An 18,093-nucleotide genomic window follows, 5' to 3' on the forward strand; every position below is an offset into this window, starting at 1 on the left:
TTAAAGCTCCACAAAAAATAAATGAACTTTACTTCTTTTTACATGCCTGATTTTTAAATATGTTAATAAGGTAACTATTACAAAGTTATATTTCATTAGTCACACAAATTGTAGTGACCAAACATTCCCTAAACACAAAAATTGTTCAGCCAGGAGTATGAGCGTGAGAGCACTATGCAGGCATTTCAGAGCAAGTGGGACGTCCATAGTAATTCAGTTACCCTTCTTAAACTCACAATTTGTTTCAGTCTACTGTGTATGTGCCCACTGCGCGCAACGTATAGTATACAGTAGGGCGTGCCAAAAAAAAGAACTCATTTTTAACTTCCCGCTAAGGAAATTGAAAATTTTCAAAAATTCGATAAGGTATTGGTTTCGGTCCGATTTTCAAAAACCGAATTTCTATCAGATTTTGACGTTTTGAGGTTCTAGGAAGCTATTCTGACTAATTTCACGGTGATGTCCGAGTGTATGTATGTGTGTACGTACGTACGTACGTATGTATGTAAATATCTATAACTCTTGAACGGATTGACCGATTAGTATCGTTGAGGTTTCATTTGACGCGGCTTGTTAATATCTAGAAGCTGTAAAAATTTAAGTTTAATCGGTAGGGTGCGTTCGGAGATATTTCAAAAATAAAATTTTTTCAAAAATGTTTTTTTTGGACAACTTTTAATTTGCTCGATGAATTGATTCCAAAATCTAATCAGCTATAAAACTTTATAAGCTGCGTCGAATGCCACCTCAACCATCAAATTGGTTCATTCGTTCAAGAGAACCCGTTGACGAGAGAATCAAAAAAATTTTTTTTTTTAGTTTTTTTTTAAATTTCTCAAAAACGACTGGATAAATTATTTTCAAAATTTGATCAGTTCTAGAACTTGATAAAACGCGTCTATTGCCACCTCAACCGTCTCAATCGGTCAATTCGTTTGAGAGATATCGATGGAGAAACAATGGTAAAAAAAATTTTTTTTCGAAAACAACGGCATCCTAAAGTATTTTCGAGCTCGAAGAGCTTTTTTATAATTATAAATACAAAAATTCAGTTACGTGACTCTTATTTTTAGTTACCTCTCTCACATTGTACCTGCCCAGGTGTCACAAGGCAAGCTCCACAAGCACGCAGGTATTCAAAGCACATAAGATGCTCCTGAAAAAATAAGGTTTTATCTGTGTGAAAATAAGTTATGTCAGATTGCTCTGGGATCTTATTCTATTTGAATGTTCGTTCGGGGTTTCAGGTAGGGTAAGTAATCATCAGTGAAAAATCACGATGTGGGTCGATAATATAACTCATTTTACCCCGTTACAAATTTAAATATAAATCATAAAAAAATTAACTATTTAATGTATTTCAAGGCTTAAACAATTATGTTATTAGCAGGGTGCGCGACGAAAACGACATCTGTCGACCGCATTAAATCATTCTCAAAAAGCACAGAGAGAATACGAAAAATTTCTATAAACAAATAATTAAAATTTTTAAAGATTGCGAAATATATCTGTGATACCACATTTGAAAGGTGGAAAAATATAGAGTAGATTGTACTGAAAAAAATAAGTATACAAAATTTTAATAAATGCAAAATAAATATTATTTTGAACGACATAAGGTTACCTTGTAATAATAATAATAACAACAATAATAGTCATAATAACAAATACGTTGAAATAATTATAATTATAACTTTTTCGAAGTTAAAATTATTAATTTGCATTAAGTAAAGAATTTAAAGTGATTTCAATTATTCGTAATTTTAAGTTTTAAAACTCAATAATTAAAAATACTTTGTGTTAAAAATTCGTAATTTAAAAAATTCCCCGTAATAATTTTTAGCCAAAGATGAACATCATGGGTGGAGATGTATAAAACTTGCAATTACTATTTCTGTCAGTATTTTTGCAATTAACAACACAACAACTACTTGTTCTTATTTTTTAACACTGCTTTCATTTAACTATTCACAAGACAAGTGCGATTTAACGCATACTTCGTCCACTACAGGCGCTACAATCGATTCGATTGTCCCCACCCTATACTCCGCACCCTGCCAATACAGTACAACCTCGTTATAAGTTACTCGGTTATAAGTTACTTCCCCTCTATTTGTTTTCGCTCGTCTCGGAATGTTACCCTCTTTCCAGTTTCACTAACGAAGTTTTTCGGTTGTCGTGAAGCGATTGTTTCCGCAGTCCTTTTATAAGTTAATCAAGTATGTACGTAGATAAATGACAAACGTCAACTAACTTATGAGAGGATTGTGGACACGAACACGATGCACACATATGCAGAAAACCGAGCGATCACCGAGTAAAAGATAGGAGTAGGGGAAAACCATTTTCAAAAAATTTTTCTCTTACAGATCCTAATAGTAACTTATAACGAGGCTGTACTGTATTATATTATGTATTGTACGGAAACGTATTAAAACACCAAATTACGATATATTTTCATTCCAATACTATCATCATGCGAATATATTAATATACTTAAATAATAAAATTTTTTATTTCTTAAAAATGATGGTTTACTTAATATTGAGTTTATGGAACATTAAATTTACTTACTTACAAATAAATATTTTGAATGCTTCAGCCCTCTCAAAATAGTAACTGAGTGATAGTAACAAAAAATATTGTATGCAACTTAGCCACAAAGTGGTGATTCAAGCAATCAATGCTTTATAATATTTGACTGTTTTGTGCCGCTTTTTTTTTTTTATAAATACTCGTGCAATTGGACGCACTTGTCTTCAATTCACGCGTCAGACTTGTTTCCATAAACACGCACGATGGATATGATTGTAATATCGATTGGTAAGCCAGTATCTAAATTTTTTAGACTTACACATACACACACGCACGCACGCACACACATATGCGCGCGCATTAGTAGGTTAGCTTATGTTCTGACGAGTGAATTCTATGCAGAGAAATTAGTACAACTGGTACTTATTAAAATCGGCTGAACCAGACATCGCATGTGAATTAAGAACAACCTAAGTCGCTGTTACAAATTTTGCAGTTTCGACCATATTGCTAAGAAATGCAACGGAACTGAGCACACAAACGTTTGCGGGCGTTGTAAAGCAATAAATTACCCGGCGAAAGGGTACAAAAACCCTCCAGATTATTTTCACTGCTTGGAATTGAGAAATGGCGTGGTTACTAGTCACGTATCAAGTGCGAGGAGTTGCGGAGCATACGAAATCGTGAACAATAGAAAGAAGAAAGCATAAGGTTTATATCCAGGGTAACATATAGCACAGTGATCTAGAATATAATCTTCTCTAATAGTATGCCACTAAGAAGAAAGCATAAGGTTTATATCCAGGGTAACCTATAGCACAGTGATCTAGAATATAATCTTCTCTAACAGTATGCCACTAAATCGGAAACGGCTATAGTACTTGTTTCGGAGCATTTCCATAAATCGTCAGGACCTGACTGGTTCTTAGATCAATCAGGTACAACATCTATGTAGGTAGTTGATCACACCAAATTTCCTCTACGTGATATCGGAAACAGGGATGGCTATGCCTGGGTAAGATCGGGAAACTTAATCTTTATTAGTAGTTACTTTTCATCTAATGATACCTGAGGAGGATAAGCGAAGAACCAGCTTTAGTTTTGAAAAGGTAAATCAATAATCGGAGCTATACTCAATGTGAACCGAGCTACCCTCGCAGTGTGGTCCGAATATAGCAGAACCAGGAAAGTATGTATTTATGTCGCGTATGATGTTGAAAATACCTTGAACTTACTTAGATAAGTTGATAATTTCAAGGCGCTAATCAAATGAGAGGTGTGTGCTATTCTGTTAAAGATGAAAAGGAAACTAAGTTTCCAACTGAGTTTTGAATTGAAACAGAGAATGTAACATTAACAACCACTGAATCTCTGCGCTACCTTGGGATGCAGATCGACAATATAAGCTAATGTTCAATGAACAAATAAACATGCAGCGCGCGTAGCAAAGTGATTAACTAAATTGATGGCAAACACGTTGACTCGCATCGCTCATGTTCCCAAACTCCGAACTCTAGTATTATAATCGATGGCACAAGTTATAGCACAGGGTCAACCGATTTACCGATTTTTTATTGAACTTTTTTTTATATTAAAACGCGTTGGACAACTTAAAAAAAGTATCAGGCTTAGTCATTAGTGTACCCTCTTTATATTGATGTGCTTTTCATGACGTTTAAGTGTAATATAAAAATAATATATACAGTTTAATGCGAGAAAATTGCGTGATCTTTACAAGTCGGTTATAAAAAACAATCTCGCCGCTTCGCGTTCGAGGCGTGCAATAGTATACTCGGTGGTGTGTAGCTACTGCAGATACGTCAAAAAAGATGTGGAATGGGTATTTTTCGATTGCTCCGAGGGCCAGAGCAAAGGAAAGAAGTGGATAACGTAGCTAAAGTGATAACGCTTAAAGAGCCCAAAAAAAACAAATGCTCAAGGAGCGCAAAAACAGCGGGAAGTTTTACAGCTGGCCCGCCGAGTCAACCTCTTTCGAGGTTTTTTTCGGATATCTTCGAAACGATTGCATTAATCGATTCTAAATTTTACTCAACTCTCGAAATCGACAGAACGCGTCGATTATCACAAGAATCGTTTTCATCGGTTGATTCATTCAAGAGATGTGTGGGGAAAAGAAATGGTAATGCCTTTGTTCTTCGAATCTCTTCTAAAAAATTAAGTTGACCAATTTCGAATTCTAATTAACTCTAAAACTCAGCAAAACAGGCTGATTGCTGCACAAATCACTTAATCCATTACTGCGTTTGAGAGATATCGTAGGAAAAAAAAAATTTTAAGTTGTATAGTCTAAGATCCGAAGAGAAATCGACTTTGGTATACGTATTTTGTGGGTGACTACCTTGATCGAGTTTGAAAATGAGCTCAAATGGTCGATTAGTTTAGAAGTTATAGCATTTACAAATTTAAAAAATATCAAAAATTCATATTTTTACTTATTCTTTCTTCAATATCTTGTGAATGTGGCAACTCATTCAATCTCTCGAATATGCATTTGAAAGCTTTAATGCATTTAAATAAGCTTTAATTTTCATGCCTATATAAAGGCCTAGACCAATGAAATTACTTATCTTACCACTCATTAAATGAAATTATGCTATTGCATTAGTTCTCCTATTTTTTTAATAAATTTCTGAAACTGCTTAAATTAACATAATGCAGTGTAACACTTTTCAAATCCGAACATCTCAATTCAAGTGGGTCTATTCAATTTCGTTTTATTGACAGTGTACAAATAATATGATGTATCAATAAAAAAAATAACATTAATTATGATCGTAATATTCTCTATAGTTATTGGACGTTTGATTTTCTATTAGGCTTTTTATTTTAAATATTGGTACTGATTTCAAGTATGACACTTCAATATATCACAATTAAATTTGAATCTCAGATTATTTTATTAGTCGATTTCAATGAAAGCAAACTATCGCATTTATCCGTATATTAAAATTTTCAAGGAATAATGCCATAATTTATTATAATTCATCGAATAGGTTCCAAAAAAAACCATGGTCCAAAAGTTTAAATGTATGTATACTAGGGTGGCGCAAAAAAACCGACTATTTTTTTTTTTTTCCATCTCGCATGAAAATTTGTTGGTTTACGATGTTTTAAGAAGCCTCTCCACAAATCAGCTCGATAAAAAATTTTTAAGAGGTCGCTCACGAATTTCGAAAATATCAAAAATGATCGAAATTCGGATTTTTATTTAAAAATTTTTTTTTTCTCGTGGCAGCAATAGTTTATATTTGTAAAATCATCACCATGCTGAAAATTTCAGCCCAAAATTTAAATATTTAAACGGCGCTCAAGAATTTTGAATGTTTCCGAGCGCAGTCTCTTGGACGTTTTTGAGCGACCCTTAAATATTAATAATAAAGCTTCTCGAATTTTTCACCATCAATTTGCATGACAAGGAATGAAAATATAACCCGAGAAATAGAAATAATAAGTTATTTACATACTTTTTTATTTTTTAATCCAATTTGTAGGTTTTTTCGCTTATTTAAAACTTACCAAATTTTATTGTTTAAGACTGTCCTGTATATTATTGGTTATGCAAAAGTTATATTTAAGTGAAATGACAATAATTGAGTTATAAAAACTAATTCAAACTATTAGTTACATATTATCAGTTAATATTCGAAATTCTTGAGCACCGTTTAAATGTTTAAATTTTGGGCTGAAATTTTCAGCATAGTCATGATTTCACAAATATAAACTATTGCTGCCACGAGAAAAAAAAAAAATTTTAAATAAAAATCCGAATTTCGATCATTTTTGATATTTTCGAAATTCGTGAGCGACCTCTTAAAAATTTTTCATCGAGCTGATTTGTGGAGAGGCTTCTTAAAACATCGTAAACCAACAAATTTTCATGCGAGATGGAAAAAAAAAAAAATAGTCTGTTTTTTTGCCCCACCCTAATGTATGCGTACCTTTAAATAACTTATAAACTAAAATCCATAGTGCATTATCATTAGAAATTCTTCTGAAGCTCATTCAGTTAGCTTCAATTTTTGGCATTAAACTTAAAATTTTGACGATTTCTTTGTTTTATTGTTTTGAAAAATTCTAAGAATATCAAAAAAAAAAAAATTTATTTTGTAATTAACTTATATTTGAACGGTCACCATAATCAAGTAGTGAGAAATCTAATTCCAAAAAAATTTTTCTCAACTAGCCTTATTTCTTATAACACCAGGCTAAAAATTTTTTAGATAAAAACAAAAAATTTAAATGGTAATCATCGAAAAAATTTGATTTTTTTTCGAAAAATTAATTTAAAAAATAGAAGGACGTTCTGAATAATTATTTTCTGAAAACTGTATTTAAAAACAACGAAAATGAAAAAAAAAGTTGTCTTTTGTTACATTTTCGAACAAATGACGGGAATTCGAAAAAAATTTCTTCCAATCACAAAATGCTGAGTGTGAAAAAATTTGAAAACTCTCTTACATCCGAAGGACGAGCCGCACGTATCTGCAATGCTGCAGCCTCTCCTATTATACTGGATAGCTCGCTCGGGCCTCTCTGTCGTACTTTTTATTCGCACGAAAAGTTTGAATTTTGAAGTTCGACAACCGAAATTGAGAACAGGTTTTTCCGCAGGCAACCCTATATCAGCGTGTTCGTAATAAAATTATCTTTATTTTGGTAAAAATTTTATTCATTAAACACATGGGTGTATATTACTAATTTTGACTTACCTGTTTATACCTGGCAACCCAACGGTTCTGATCGTTTTCATATTCTATAGGCTTCGATCTAACGATTGGGATATACTTTGTCGGTTAAACAGATCGGTGCAATGGTGAAAAAAAAATGGTGGAACCATTTTTGGTTTTTTTCGTAAATAACTTTTTAACGGGTATATCTATCCTTATTACGTAAAAAGAACTTGAAGCCGATAGAATAAGCTATATTTTCCTTTTTTTATTTTTTGTTTTACGATAATTTTTCGACTTTTAATAAGGGTTCAAAGTCACATAATTGACTTATGTGTTATGGTGATAATGCCATTGTTAAGATCTTTGAAAATTTTTGATGGGTGATTATTAAATTACATATACTTATTAAAAGTGGAACAATTATCGTAAGAAATCTACTTCTATTTCGGATGCCGAATGGCCTTTTTTTTGTTTATCTCGACTAAATTATTATTTCAGTATATTTTATCTACATAGTGTAATCGTTTGTTAATAGAATGGAGCTGTCATCAAATTTGGTCGGCTGCACACCTTCCGATTTATTGATCCTGCTCCGGAAGATCGAATCAGGCAGTATCATGACTCAAATAAGCAAACGGAATACAGCCGGGATCGGTAAGAAAAATCTGCTTGTTCTATTTATTATGTTTTTCAAACAATTTACTTTTTTTATTTAGTGTTAAAGCAGTTTTTTTTTTCGCATAATATATTCATATGCTATATGGCTTTAATGACTACTCCTAAGCTTCCTAAAACTCGATGCTATGTCAAATTGAAAAATCTTACAAAATTTTTAAAGTTGAGAGATGAAAAAATAATTCCATCTGGCAGCCAGAATAGTAAGTAGATTTTTTCAAGACGTTCTGAAGATTTCGGATACTCATGAATACAGTAACATTCATTATAAAACGAAAATCAAAATAAGTTACAGACTCTATAAACATGTTATCGGCATATAACGCCAACTACACACATCCTTATAAAACCTCGTATAAGATAAAAGAGATCAATGAAGTTGAAACAGTGTTATTTATACCATATTCCATAAGTGAATACATACATATAACCGATTTAACAATAAATGAATCTAATGTAAAATACTTTGAATGCGAACTTTGAAAAACAGTTAAATTCAAACAATGGTCTTTGAAATTATAGACAAATTCCATATAAATAATAGAAATCATCAAATATTTCTTGAATTGTCGACAAACAGCCAAAAATTGGAAACAGAAATAAAAATGAATTTTGTTCGAGTCTAGAAGAAAGAAAATATCTATCCAAACATTTTTGGATTACACCCCCTCAAACATCATACAAGTAACTAAGTTTTTGCCGAGTTTCAAATTTTTTCATCAATTGCTACCAGAGATATCAATGTTCAAAGTTTAGTTTTGAAAAATACATGTGTTTTCCCATTTAAAAACTTACGCTGTCTTGGGGGCTAGATTTATGTTATAATTAAGAGCTACAACTTTACAGGAATTTTTTTTTTAATTATTTGAAAGAGATTGAGGGGACGTAACGATTAAAATTCAAAAGTGACCTTCGTAAGGACCACCGTAATATATACGTATATACATATATCAATTTTCTAGCGAGTAGTATTTTTGGAACCTACTTGACTATTTATGATAGGTTATGGCGAAGTTCCGTGAAAAGTCGACCATGAAGACAAATATCATAATAACTACATTTTAGAAAAGTCTTCCTAATAAAAAATCTAGAAAAATTGCAGAATTGGAAATGTTGCTAGTAACAAAAAATTAAAAATAATGTTTGGAAAGTTCAAAAGTGCACGCCTTAAGTAATCATGTTGTAATATAAAAGCTAACCTTTAAAAGAAAAGAAATTTAAAAAAAAAAAAAGAAAATTAACTGACAGCTAGTTGAGTTTTTAAGGCCATTCTCCGAGGATGCCCCCCACTTTCTTCCAAAAAATGTGGCGCCGCCTGGCGGCTGGTAGCCGCACTAAAAAGGACTAGAGTTGAAAAACTTAAAAATTAAATTAAAATTATTTAAAGTAATAAAATGCCAAAAATTTTAATTATTAAATGAATGGAATGATTTATATATTTTTTTAAAATCATTAGCTAATGCCAGAAAAATCTAAAACCCGAAATTGAAAAATAATATTTTCATTTACCTGGACTTGTCAAGATCACATTTATTTTCTATAAGTAATTAGAAAAAAATTATAATATTTATCAAAATAAAGGCTTCATACAAGTAATTTCATAAACGCGTAGAATATTAAAATAATTACTTACAGTCATTATAAATATCCAGTTGAGCGTAGTTTCTTTACTAAGTTTCAACATTATATTTGCCATTTAGTAACTTTTTATTTTGACAGATGTAAACATCAGGTCTGTATAATTTTTTAGGTGCACGCGAAGGTGCTTGAATATAGTAGCGGGGAAAATTAAATTAAATAAATTTATTTCTTTTAATCATAGCAATTTCAAGCGACTTATCCGATTGATTCAAAAAGCTAATCAGCTTTAGAACTCATTAAAACGCGTCGATTGCCACCTCAACCGTTTCAGTCGGTCAATTCATTTGAGAGATATCGGTGGAGAAAAAATGGTAAAAAACGTTTTTTTCTCGCCTCCGGGCGGAAAGCGTCAACTTTCGTCCCGCTGTGCAAAACGAAGTTGCCGCTTTCCGCCTCCGTCGAGGAGAAAAATAGTATACACACCTCGGGAAGTAAATAAGAAAGCCTCAGATCACATGTAATTGTTGAGGCGAAGCCTCGGTCAACGATTACATGTGATCTGAGACATTTCTTACTTTACTTCCCTAGGTGTGTAATATACTATTTTTTCGAAAACAATGGCATACAAAAGTATTATTGAGTTCGAAGAGCTCGAAAGTTTTTTTACAACAATGTTTTCGAGCTCAAGGAGCTCGAAAACATCGGAAAGTTTTGGAGCTGGCCCGCAGGGTCAACCGATAGAAAGATTTTTTTCTTTCGATTTTCATAGTTTTTTTTCAAATTTTTATTTCGCATAGCATCGAGATTTAGGTTACCTAGGAGCAAAATAACTGGTCTATATAGTGAGGAATAGTAACGCATGAGAAATTACGTATTTACTTTTTAATCTGTTGTTTTGGTATGGATATGTTTATTTATATGACAATCATTGTTTATGTTTAATGCTGATTTTTTTTGTCTATAAATAATTTTATTCACTTTTATCGAATGTTAATTGAAATGTTAATTTAAAAAAATGTAGATCAGAAACCAACTCACCAAATGATGGTCAATGTTCGACTTCGCCAAGTCCAATAAAATCGCATATCGCAAACATTTGCTCGAAAAACACCGCACATAGTTCACTCTTTCTAGAAGGCACTCATAATTATGAAACAACCTTTGATTTAGATGGAAATGTTGAAACTGCGAGTCTCACAAGTAGCAGGGATAGTAATAGGTATGATGGTCTTGGTAGTAAAATTCATTTTTATTGGATCTCCTAGTCGAATTTAATAAAAAGGTCTCTTTTCAAAGACGTAAATATTTTATAGCATTTTAATAAATACTCCTAAAATCATTTGCAAACTAATAAAATAAATCATTATTAACTAATAATACGTTGGTTTTATTCCAGGCTCTCACAACAGTATGATCGTCAACCTAGAGGTACAGACCCAATTTTACCCGCAGTATTAGAGTTCCTCGAAGAAACTGAAGAAACATTCTTTCACGCCGTTATTACCGATGTTGAACCATCATCACTACAATTTAAACTTGCACCAACGTATACTCTTTATCTTGCTGCTAGATATAGGGCAAGTACACATTATAGATCTGAATTGCAACCAACTGAAAGAGCACATCGATTGACCGTAATGCTAGCAAATGTGGCTACTATGATACAACTTATTATACAAGAACGTTATATGGATGCACCATCTTTAGCTTTATGGCTTTCAAATGGATCAGAGTTTCTTCATTTTCTTAAAAATGACCGTCACATAGGTGCTTTTTCTACTCGAGCACAAGATATTTTAGTAGATGCTGTTCAAACCGCTTTTGGATCGCTGATAAATTGCGTATCCTTAGAACTTAATCCAGCGATGTCTCAATTCATGGCGGATGCTGATGAGCCAGCAAGAGAGGCCGGTGTCTTACAAATATTTTCTAACACAATGGCTTTACTTCGACGGTATAGAGTAAATGCAGCTTTGACTATTCAACTGTTTAGTCATCTGTTTCACGCCATCAATGCAACCGCTTTCAATATACTGATATCAAATAATAATCTCTGTGTACGATGGTTTGGTCGTCGGCTCAAAGCTCGGTTGAATGCGATTGAAACTTGGGCTGAAAGACAAGGTCTAGAACTTGCTAGTCAGTGTCATCTTGCTACGATAATGCAAGCTACTCATTTACTACAAGCACCAAAATATAATACTGAAGAACTTGCTACTCTCAGTTCAACTTGTTTGAAACTCAATTCTTTACAAGTTCGAGCACTGCTTCAAAAATATCAACCAACAGCAGACGAACCACGGTTGACTGCCGAATTAATAGAAAATGTTGTAAAAGTTATTGAAAATGTGACTGATACACTTATTAGAGCCGATGGAAGAGAAATAAGATTAGAGGAGGAACCAACTTTAGCATTAGCACTTCTGTTACCCGAAGATGGTTATAGCTGCGAAATTATCAAAGGTGTTCCGCAAGGTCTTGATGAATTTCTCGCTCCTCTTCAGCGTGATGGTATATGCAAAATAGCTCCTCAATTAACCAGCAGTGGATACTGGACAATTTACATGATTGATCATCATAACAATGTAAGTATGTTTTCATATTATTATATGCATATTTTGAAAAGAAAAAGGAAAAAAATCACACACACACAATTCGATATCTCGAAAATTATGCATAATGCCAAAAAATTATATTCCTCAAAAACGTCTTATTTCATTAAACACGGTTCAACATGAGAGAAATATAAAAAAAAAAATTTTTATTTCAAAATTCGATATCCCGAAAACTAAGCGAGATATCGAAAAATTTTATTCTTCAAATAAGTCTTATTCCGTCGAGTTCTTCGAGAATCCGCAGTCATTTGGCGGCGCCAGGAAAACCGTAGAATCACCAAGAATAACGAAAAAAAAATTTTCTTTTAGTTTTTTTTTTTGTAAATTTAAAAACAACAATCGATCGATCGATTTTGAAATCTAATCATCTCTAGAACTCGATTGAGGGTTTTGATTTTTTTTTATATATGATTCTCGTTTACGGTTCTAAATTTAATGGATATCAGAGTGACATAGTTAATACTTATAATCTTAAGCTCACATCCTGCCCGATAATTCAAATACGAAAATACAGGTTTCGTACTTGAAGTGAGTAAAAGTTTTCTATAAATTTAATTTTTTTTCTAAGTAATTTATTAATATTATTAGATTTGCATAACATCTTCAGATTTTTATAATAAGGATTATTTCAAAATTTTAGTATTAGAGGCCGTTCATAAAATACGTGTGCACTTATGGGGGAGGAGGGGTGTCGCCGACTGTGACAAAATGTGACATGGGGGGGGGGGGGGTTCAGGAGATCTAAAAAAACGTGATGTTTGGAGCTCATAATAGTAATCTATCGAGTGCGATCGTGTTTAAGACGCGAGTGTGAAGATTGGTGCCCGAGCCGAAGGCGAGCGTCTTAGACTCGATTGTACTAGATAAATACATTAGTTTTTGTGACAGATATTTGAAATTTACTACATTTAGTGCCTATAAATGGCAGGTTATAAATCCGCGTTTATTTATTTGGTAAGATTGTTTTGAGTATTTGTTGAAAATTAGAGAGAAGTCGGTAAGTGGACGAATTAAAATGATGATAAATTTTGTCACAAGATGGCTCGTTAAGTTACTTCGATATTTTTTGGTCGTTTGCCGTCGATTTCCGTCTCAACCATCAAAATCGGTTACGAGATATCGTGGGAGAAAGAAATGCTAAAAAATGTTTTATTAGAAAACAATGGCATACAAAAGTATTTTCGAGCTCGAAGAGCTCGACAATGTATTCACAATAATGTTTTCGAGCTCAACGAGCTCGAAAACAGCGGGAAGTTTTGGGGCTGGCCCGAAGCGTTAACCGATAGACCGATTTTTTTTGTATATATATCGATATTTTGTATATATATCGATATTTCTATGTATGTATTCCCGTCACAACAGGGGGGATCTATCATTTGTTACGTCATATCGATAGGGAGATCGCAAAAAATGAGACATAGTGTGATAAAGTGGAGGGGGGATCTCAAAAGGTAAAATTTTGCGTGACGTATTTTATGACCAGCCCCTGATAAATAAATTTTAGTCTACAACACAATATCACAAATTAATTGGTGATTTTTTAGTTTCGCAGCCCAAGCTCCATGAGTAATCGGTCCAGTGGTTATGCAGGCCATGTTTTTTCGAGTCACGGTCAACCCGAAATCCAAATTATCAAGTTGCAGAAATCGACCAATGGAATGGGTCTGAGTATTGTTGCAGCAAAGGTAAGATGAATATTTTAACTAATAATATGTTACTGTCCCTTATTTTCTTATTTTACACATTTTAAATTTGAAGCGTCAACGCTATTTTGATGGGTATATTTACCATAAATCATAGATTATCATAAAATTTTATAGGTTGGTGTTGTCCATGTCCTGTCTCAGTTGAGTTACTCTTCCTATTGGTGTTATTGGCTAGACTTCCGAATCCCGCCCCCTCCAATCCCCTCAATAATTACTAACAAAGGGTATTTTTTATGTATAAAAGTTTTTCTAGTAACCCTTCGTCGGTCGCGTGCATTTTCCAGCTGAGTTAGGTCACATGGTGAGCGTCGCGCCGCCGTGTTAAATTGAACGCGCTGTTGCCAAGTGTCGAACCGTGTCTTGTATGCGTTTTCCCAGTATTAAAAAATTGTTTTGTTTAATACGAAAATTGTTAACAATTATTTGATATGAATAAAATTAGTAATATTTTGGTTAACGCAACGAAGTGACATTTGCTGTGGTAAGTAAAGTGAAGTTGCTGTTGTAACAAATGATATGTGTTGAGGAAAAATTTTTTAAATACACATTGAATTTTGTGCTTTAATTAGGTGAACAATATTATTAAGAGTTTTGGATTTTTGACATAAATTGCGTTTGTAGATGATGGCTGAAATCTTAAACGCTATTTATTTTGAAAAATATACCTATATGTCTAAGTATAGTTAAAAGCGGGTGCCTTGAAGAAGTGATTTTTTTGACTCAAGAGAATATATCGAGAAGCGATAATATCTTAGGTAAAGTAAAATTTTCTCTAATCAAGAAATCTTTATAAAACATAATTTTATATTTAGCTGAACGCATGTCATTTGTTATAACGACAACTTCACTTTACTTACCATAACAAATGTTACTTCGTTGCTTTGACCAATAGTCTAGTCAACATGTGCCTTTTAGGTCAAAATTTTTTATTCGCCTCGGAAATTTATGATCGAGGTATCATTCGATTCGTCATCGCATCTAGAAACTCTTTGAAAAATTTGGAGTGACGCTTGCAAAAATTACAAAAGTTATAAACAATTTAGTAAAAAAAGGGGGTTTTGTTTTTTGCGAACATCTCAAAAAGTATTCGAAATTTTTGAAATTTAAAAAAAGATCCAAAAAAAGGAAGAGATTTCCTAAAAAATGTTTATGAATTTTCTAGAGGCAAGATGGATTTGTTATCTTAACAAATAACTGCGTTATCCTGACTTTTGTTAAGATACCAAATTTTCTTTCATGTACTGTGCTGAAATCTGGGTGTTATGAGCCATAATTTGACGCTTCTTCAGAGTAATCGGTGGTGAGTTGTTACTGGAAGTATAGCCTTGTTATTATCTATTTTCCATTCTGAATTTCATTATCAATCTGATCAAAGAGTTGGTCCATTCCTGCTGAGTTGTTTACAATTCATAATGTAATATAGTCTGCTTAATAGTCGTATTAACTCCATTCTTAAATCGTTCATCCGTGAGGGTGCTGTGCTGAATGGTGGGGAGATTTGTTGACGTCGGCTAGCATAGATTTTTTGCTGGCTATATGTTTGCTGCTACCTGCTGTACGCTTGCTGATTTTGCTGAGGATGTTGCTGATGATGTTGCTGATAATGCTTATAAGGATGCTGCTGAAGATGTTGCGGTGGGAATGGATCCACAAGAGTCCTCTTTTGGGAATCCATAGTTGCGAATGTGGTATTTGGGTTGACCAATATTGCAATTTTGTCGATTTTTTTCTCTGTGGCCATTTTCTTTTTAGCTCTTATACGTTGATTTTAAATAGTCTTATTGCATGTTCATAGTGCAAACCACTTCCAGATGGCCGTTTTTCCAACAATTTGCGCATTTTAGGTGGTTCTTGTTGTCACTGCCTTGAATTAGACATTCTCCAGAGGTACACAACTCGCTACACTTGACATATCGCAACGGTAATGTCCAGTTCTTACTGGAATGCTTAAGTCGCTGGCAATTTTCACATTAAAATATTCCATTAATTTTTTTTTTTTTTTTTTTTTTTTTTTAGGTACTCCCATCTTGATTTTTGACGTAGTAAACTTTCTACTTTATACTGAAAAAAAGAAATATTTGTCCCAAATAAATCAATTTATTTGTGGCTTTTTTTTACTTCTTAATGACAAATAAATCTCTTTGGTACAACTAAATGTGATAGTTGATTCAAATAATTTTATAATTTGACTGAAATATTTCATTTATTTTGGGTAACTAATAGTTATTTTCGATACACATGTGTAAACGTAGGGGTTCCGACAGGCTAGGAGTGACGTCATGAGTCTGATATTGTGGCGCATTCTCAACAGACCGAGGACGTTGTTATACGAGCAAGCCCAGCGAGAACGTATATTACGTCTGAGGTCTGTTGAGAATGTATCACAATGTCAAACAAGTTAGGATACTCCTAGTTTTTCGGAATTCCTACCTTTGAACATAACGTATCGAACAAAATTTTTTGTGATATCAACGGCGGAAGTTAGATTTGAAAGAAACAATATCTTAAAATTTTTATTATTGAAAATTCAATTTAAAAAAATAAGTATTGGGGTGTTTATATGAATCAACTGCTAACGTCTATCCGATTTTCATGTCACCTAGCGAGCAATTGTAAAAGTAAAAGAAATTCTCATGAACTGTAACATTTGTACATAGAAGTGTGCGAGGAAAAGTGACTAAACTATAGTTGGTCGGGAATCACATACTTCACCCAGACAAAGTATAGCTCGAAAATCTCACTTTCGCGGTTGGTATTACAAAAATGATATATTTGTGCACGGCGAGAAAAACATGGGAATTTTTCCCATTTTGCTTGGAGGAAATTTCTTTGTTGACATATTAAGTTTTGCTTTAAGAAAAAATTCTTCTGTTAACATCGTAAATATTCCTACGTTGATGTAGTAAAAATACCCATGTCAAGATTGAAAAAATTGCTATGTTGCATAGGAAAAGTCTACAAGAAACTGAAACCAACAGAATATCAAAGATTTTGGTCATTATTACTGTTTAGGCTTTAAACCGATAGAATAGAGATGTGTGAAGGTTTTAAGGTATACACTGTTAAAAAAAAAAGTAGATTTTTACTAAAAATGTATAGGAAGTTCCTTGCATATACAGTATTTGAACTTTAACATACAATGACAATTATTTAATTTACTAAGTTGCAAATGTATACTTCCATTACACGATTTTAAAATTACAACACTAGTGCTTGGTAAATTCACAAATTTAGTTTCGTAAAAATACCACACATGGTTTTATAAAGAATATTCAAATCGGTCTGTTCAAATTATTACACAGATAAGTCTGAAAACTACTAACCGAAGTAAGTGTCTTTCAGCAACATGATTTGGAATGTACAACACTACTGCTTGGTGAATTTACAAATCACGTTTCGTAAAAATACCATACATGGTTTTGTAAAGAATATTCAAATCCGTCTATTCAAATTATTACACAGATAACTCTGAAAATTACTAACAGGACTAAGTGTTTTTCAGCAACATGATTTAGAATTTACACCACTACTGCTTGGTAAATTTACAAATCACGTTTCGTAAAAATACCATACATGGTTTTGTAAAGAATATTCAAATCCGTCTATTCAAATTATTACACAGATAAGTCTGAAAACTACTAACCGAAGTAAGTGTCTTTCAGCAACATGATTTAGAATGTACAACACTACTGCTTGGTGAATTTACAAATCACGTTTCGTAAAAATACCATACATGGTTTTGTAAAGAATATTCAAATCCGTCTATTCAAATTATTACACAGATAACTCTGAAAATTACTAACAGGACTAAGTGTTTTTCAGCAACATGATTTAGAATGTACAACACTACTGCTTGGTGAATTTACAAATCACGTTTCGTAAAAATACCATAAATGGTTTTGTTAAGAATATTCAAATCCGTCTATTCAAATTATTACACAGATAAGTCTGAGAATTACTAACACAAGTAAGTGACTTTCAGCAACACGATTTTTAAATTTACAATACTACTGCTTGGTAAATTTACAAATCACGTTTCGTACAAAAACCGCACATGGTCTTGTAAAGAATATTTAAATCCGTTTGTTCAGATAATGACACAGATAAGTCGGAAAATTACTAACAGTAAGTGTCTGTTCAGCAACATGATTTCAAGTTTAAAAAACTAGTGCTTAGTAAATTTGTGAACGACGGTTTGTAAAAATACTACACATGGTTTCTGAAAACATATTCAAATCCGTCTGTTCAAATTATCACACAGATGTATCTTAAAACTACTTACATAAATAA

The 18,093-nt window shown here is 32.7% G+C and overlaps 1 protein-coding gene across 8 annotated transcripts in view; it reads left to right on the plus strand.

The window, feature by feature from the left end:
• Nucleotides 1-18,093, plus strand: part of LOC130669641 (afadin) — a 167,445-nt gene that overhangs the window by 62,144 nt on the left and 87,208 nt on the right. For 7 of the 8 annotated variants that reach the window (XM_057472641.1, XM_057472645.1, XM_057472642.1 and 4 more), the window contains 4 exons: nucleotides 7,762-7,880; nucleotides 10,504-10,701; nucleotides 10,879-12,067; nucleotides 13,642-13,782. In XM_057472641.1, coding sequence (XP_057328624.1) covers nucleotides 7,762-7,880; nucleotides 10,504-10,701; nucleotides 10,879-12,067; nucleotides 13,642-13,782 — 1,647 coding nt within the window. The remainder of the gene's footprint in view (nucleotides 1-7,761; nucleotides 7,881-10,503; nucleotides 10,702-10,878; nucleotides 12,068-13,641; nucleotides 13,783-18,093) is intronic. The other variant, XM_057472644.1, reaches the window with a different exon arrangement.

This window comes from Microplitis mediator, chromosome 6 (genome assembly GCF_029852145.1).
Source record: "Microplitis mediator isolate UGA2020A chromosome 6, iyMicMedi2.1, whole genome shotgun sequence".
Taxonomy (NCBI): domain Eukaryota; kingdom Metazoa; phylum Arthropoda; class Insecta; order Hymenoptera; family Braconidae; genus Microplitis; species Microplitis mediator.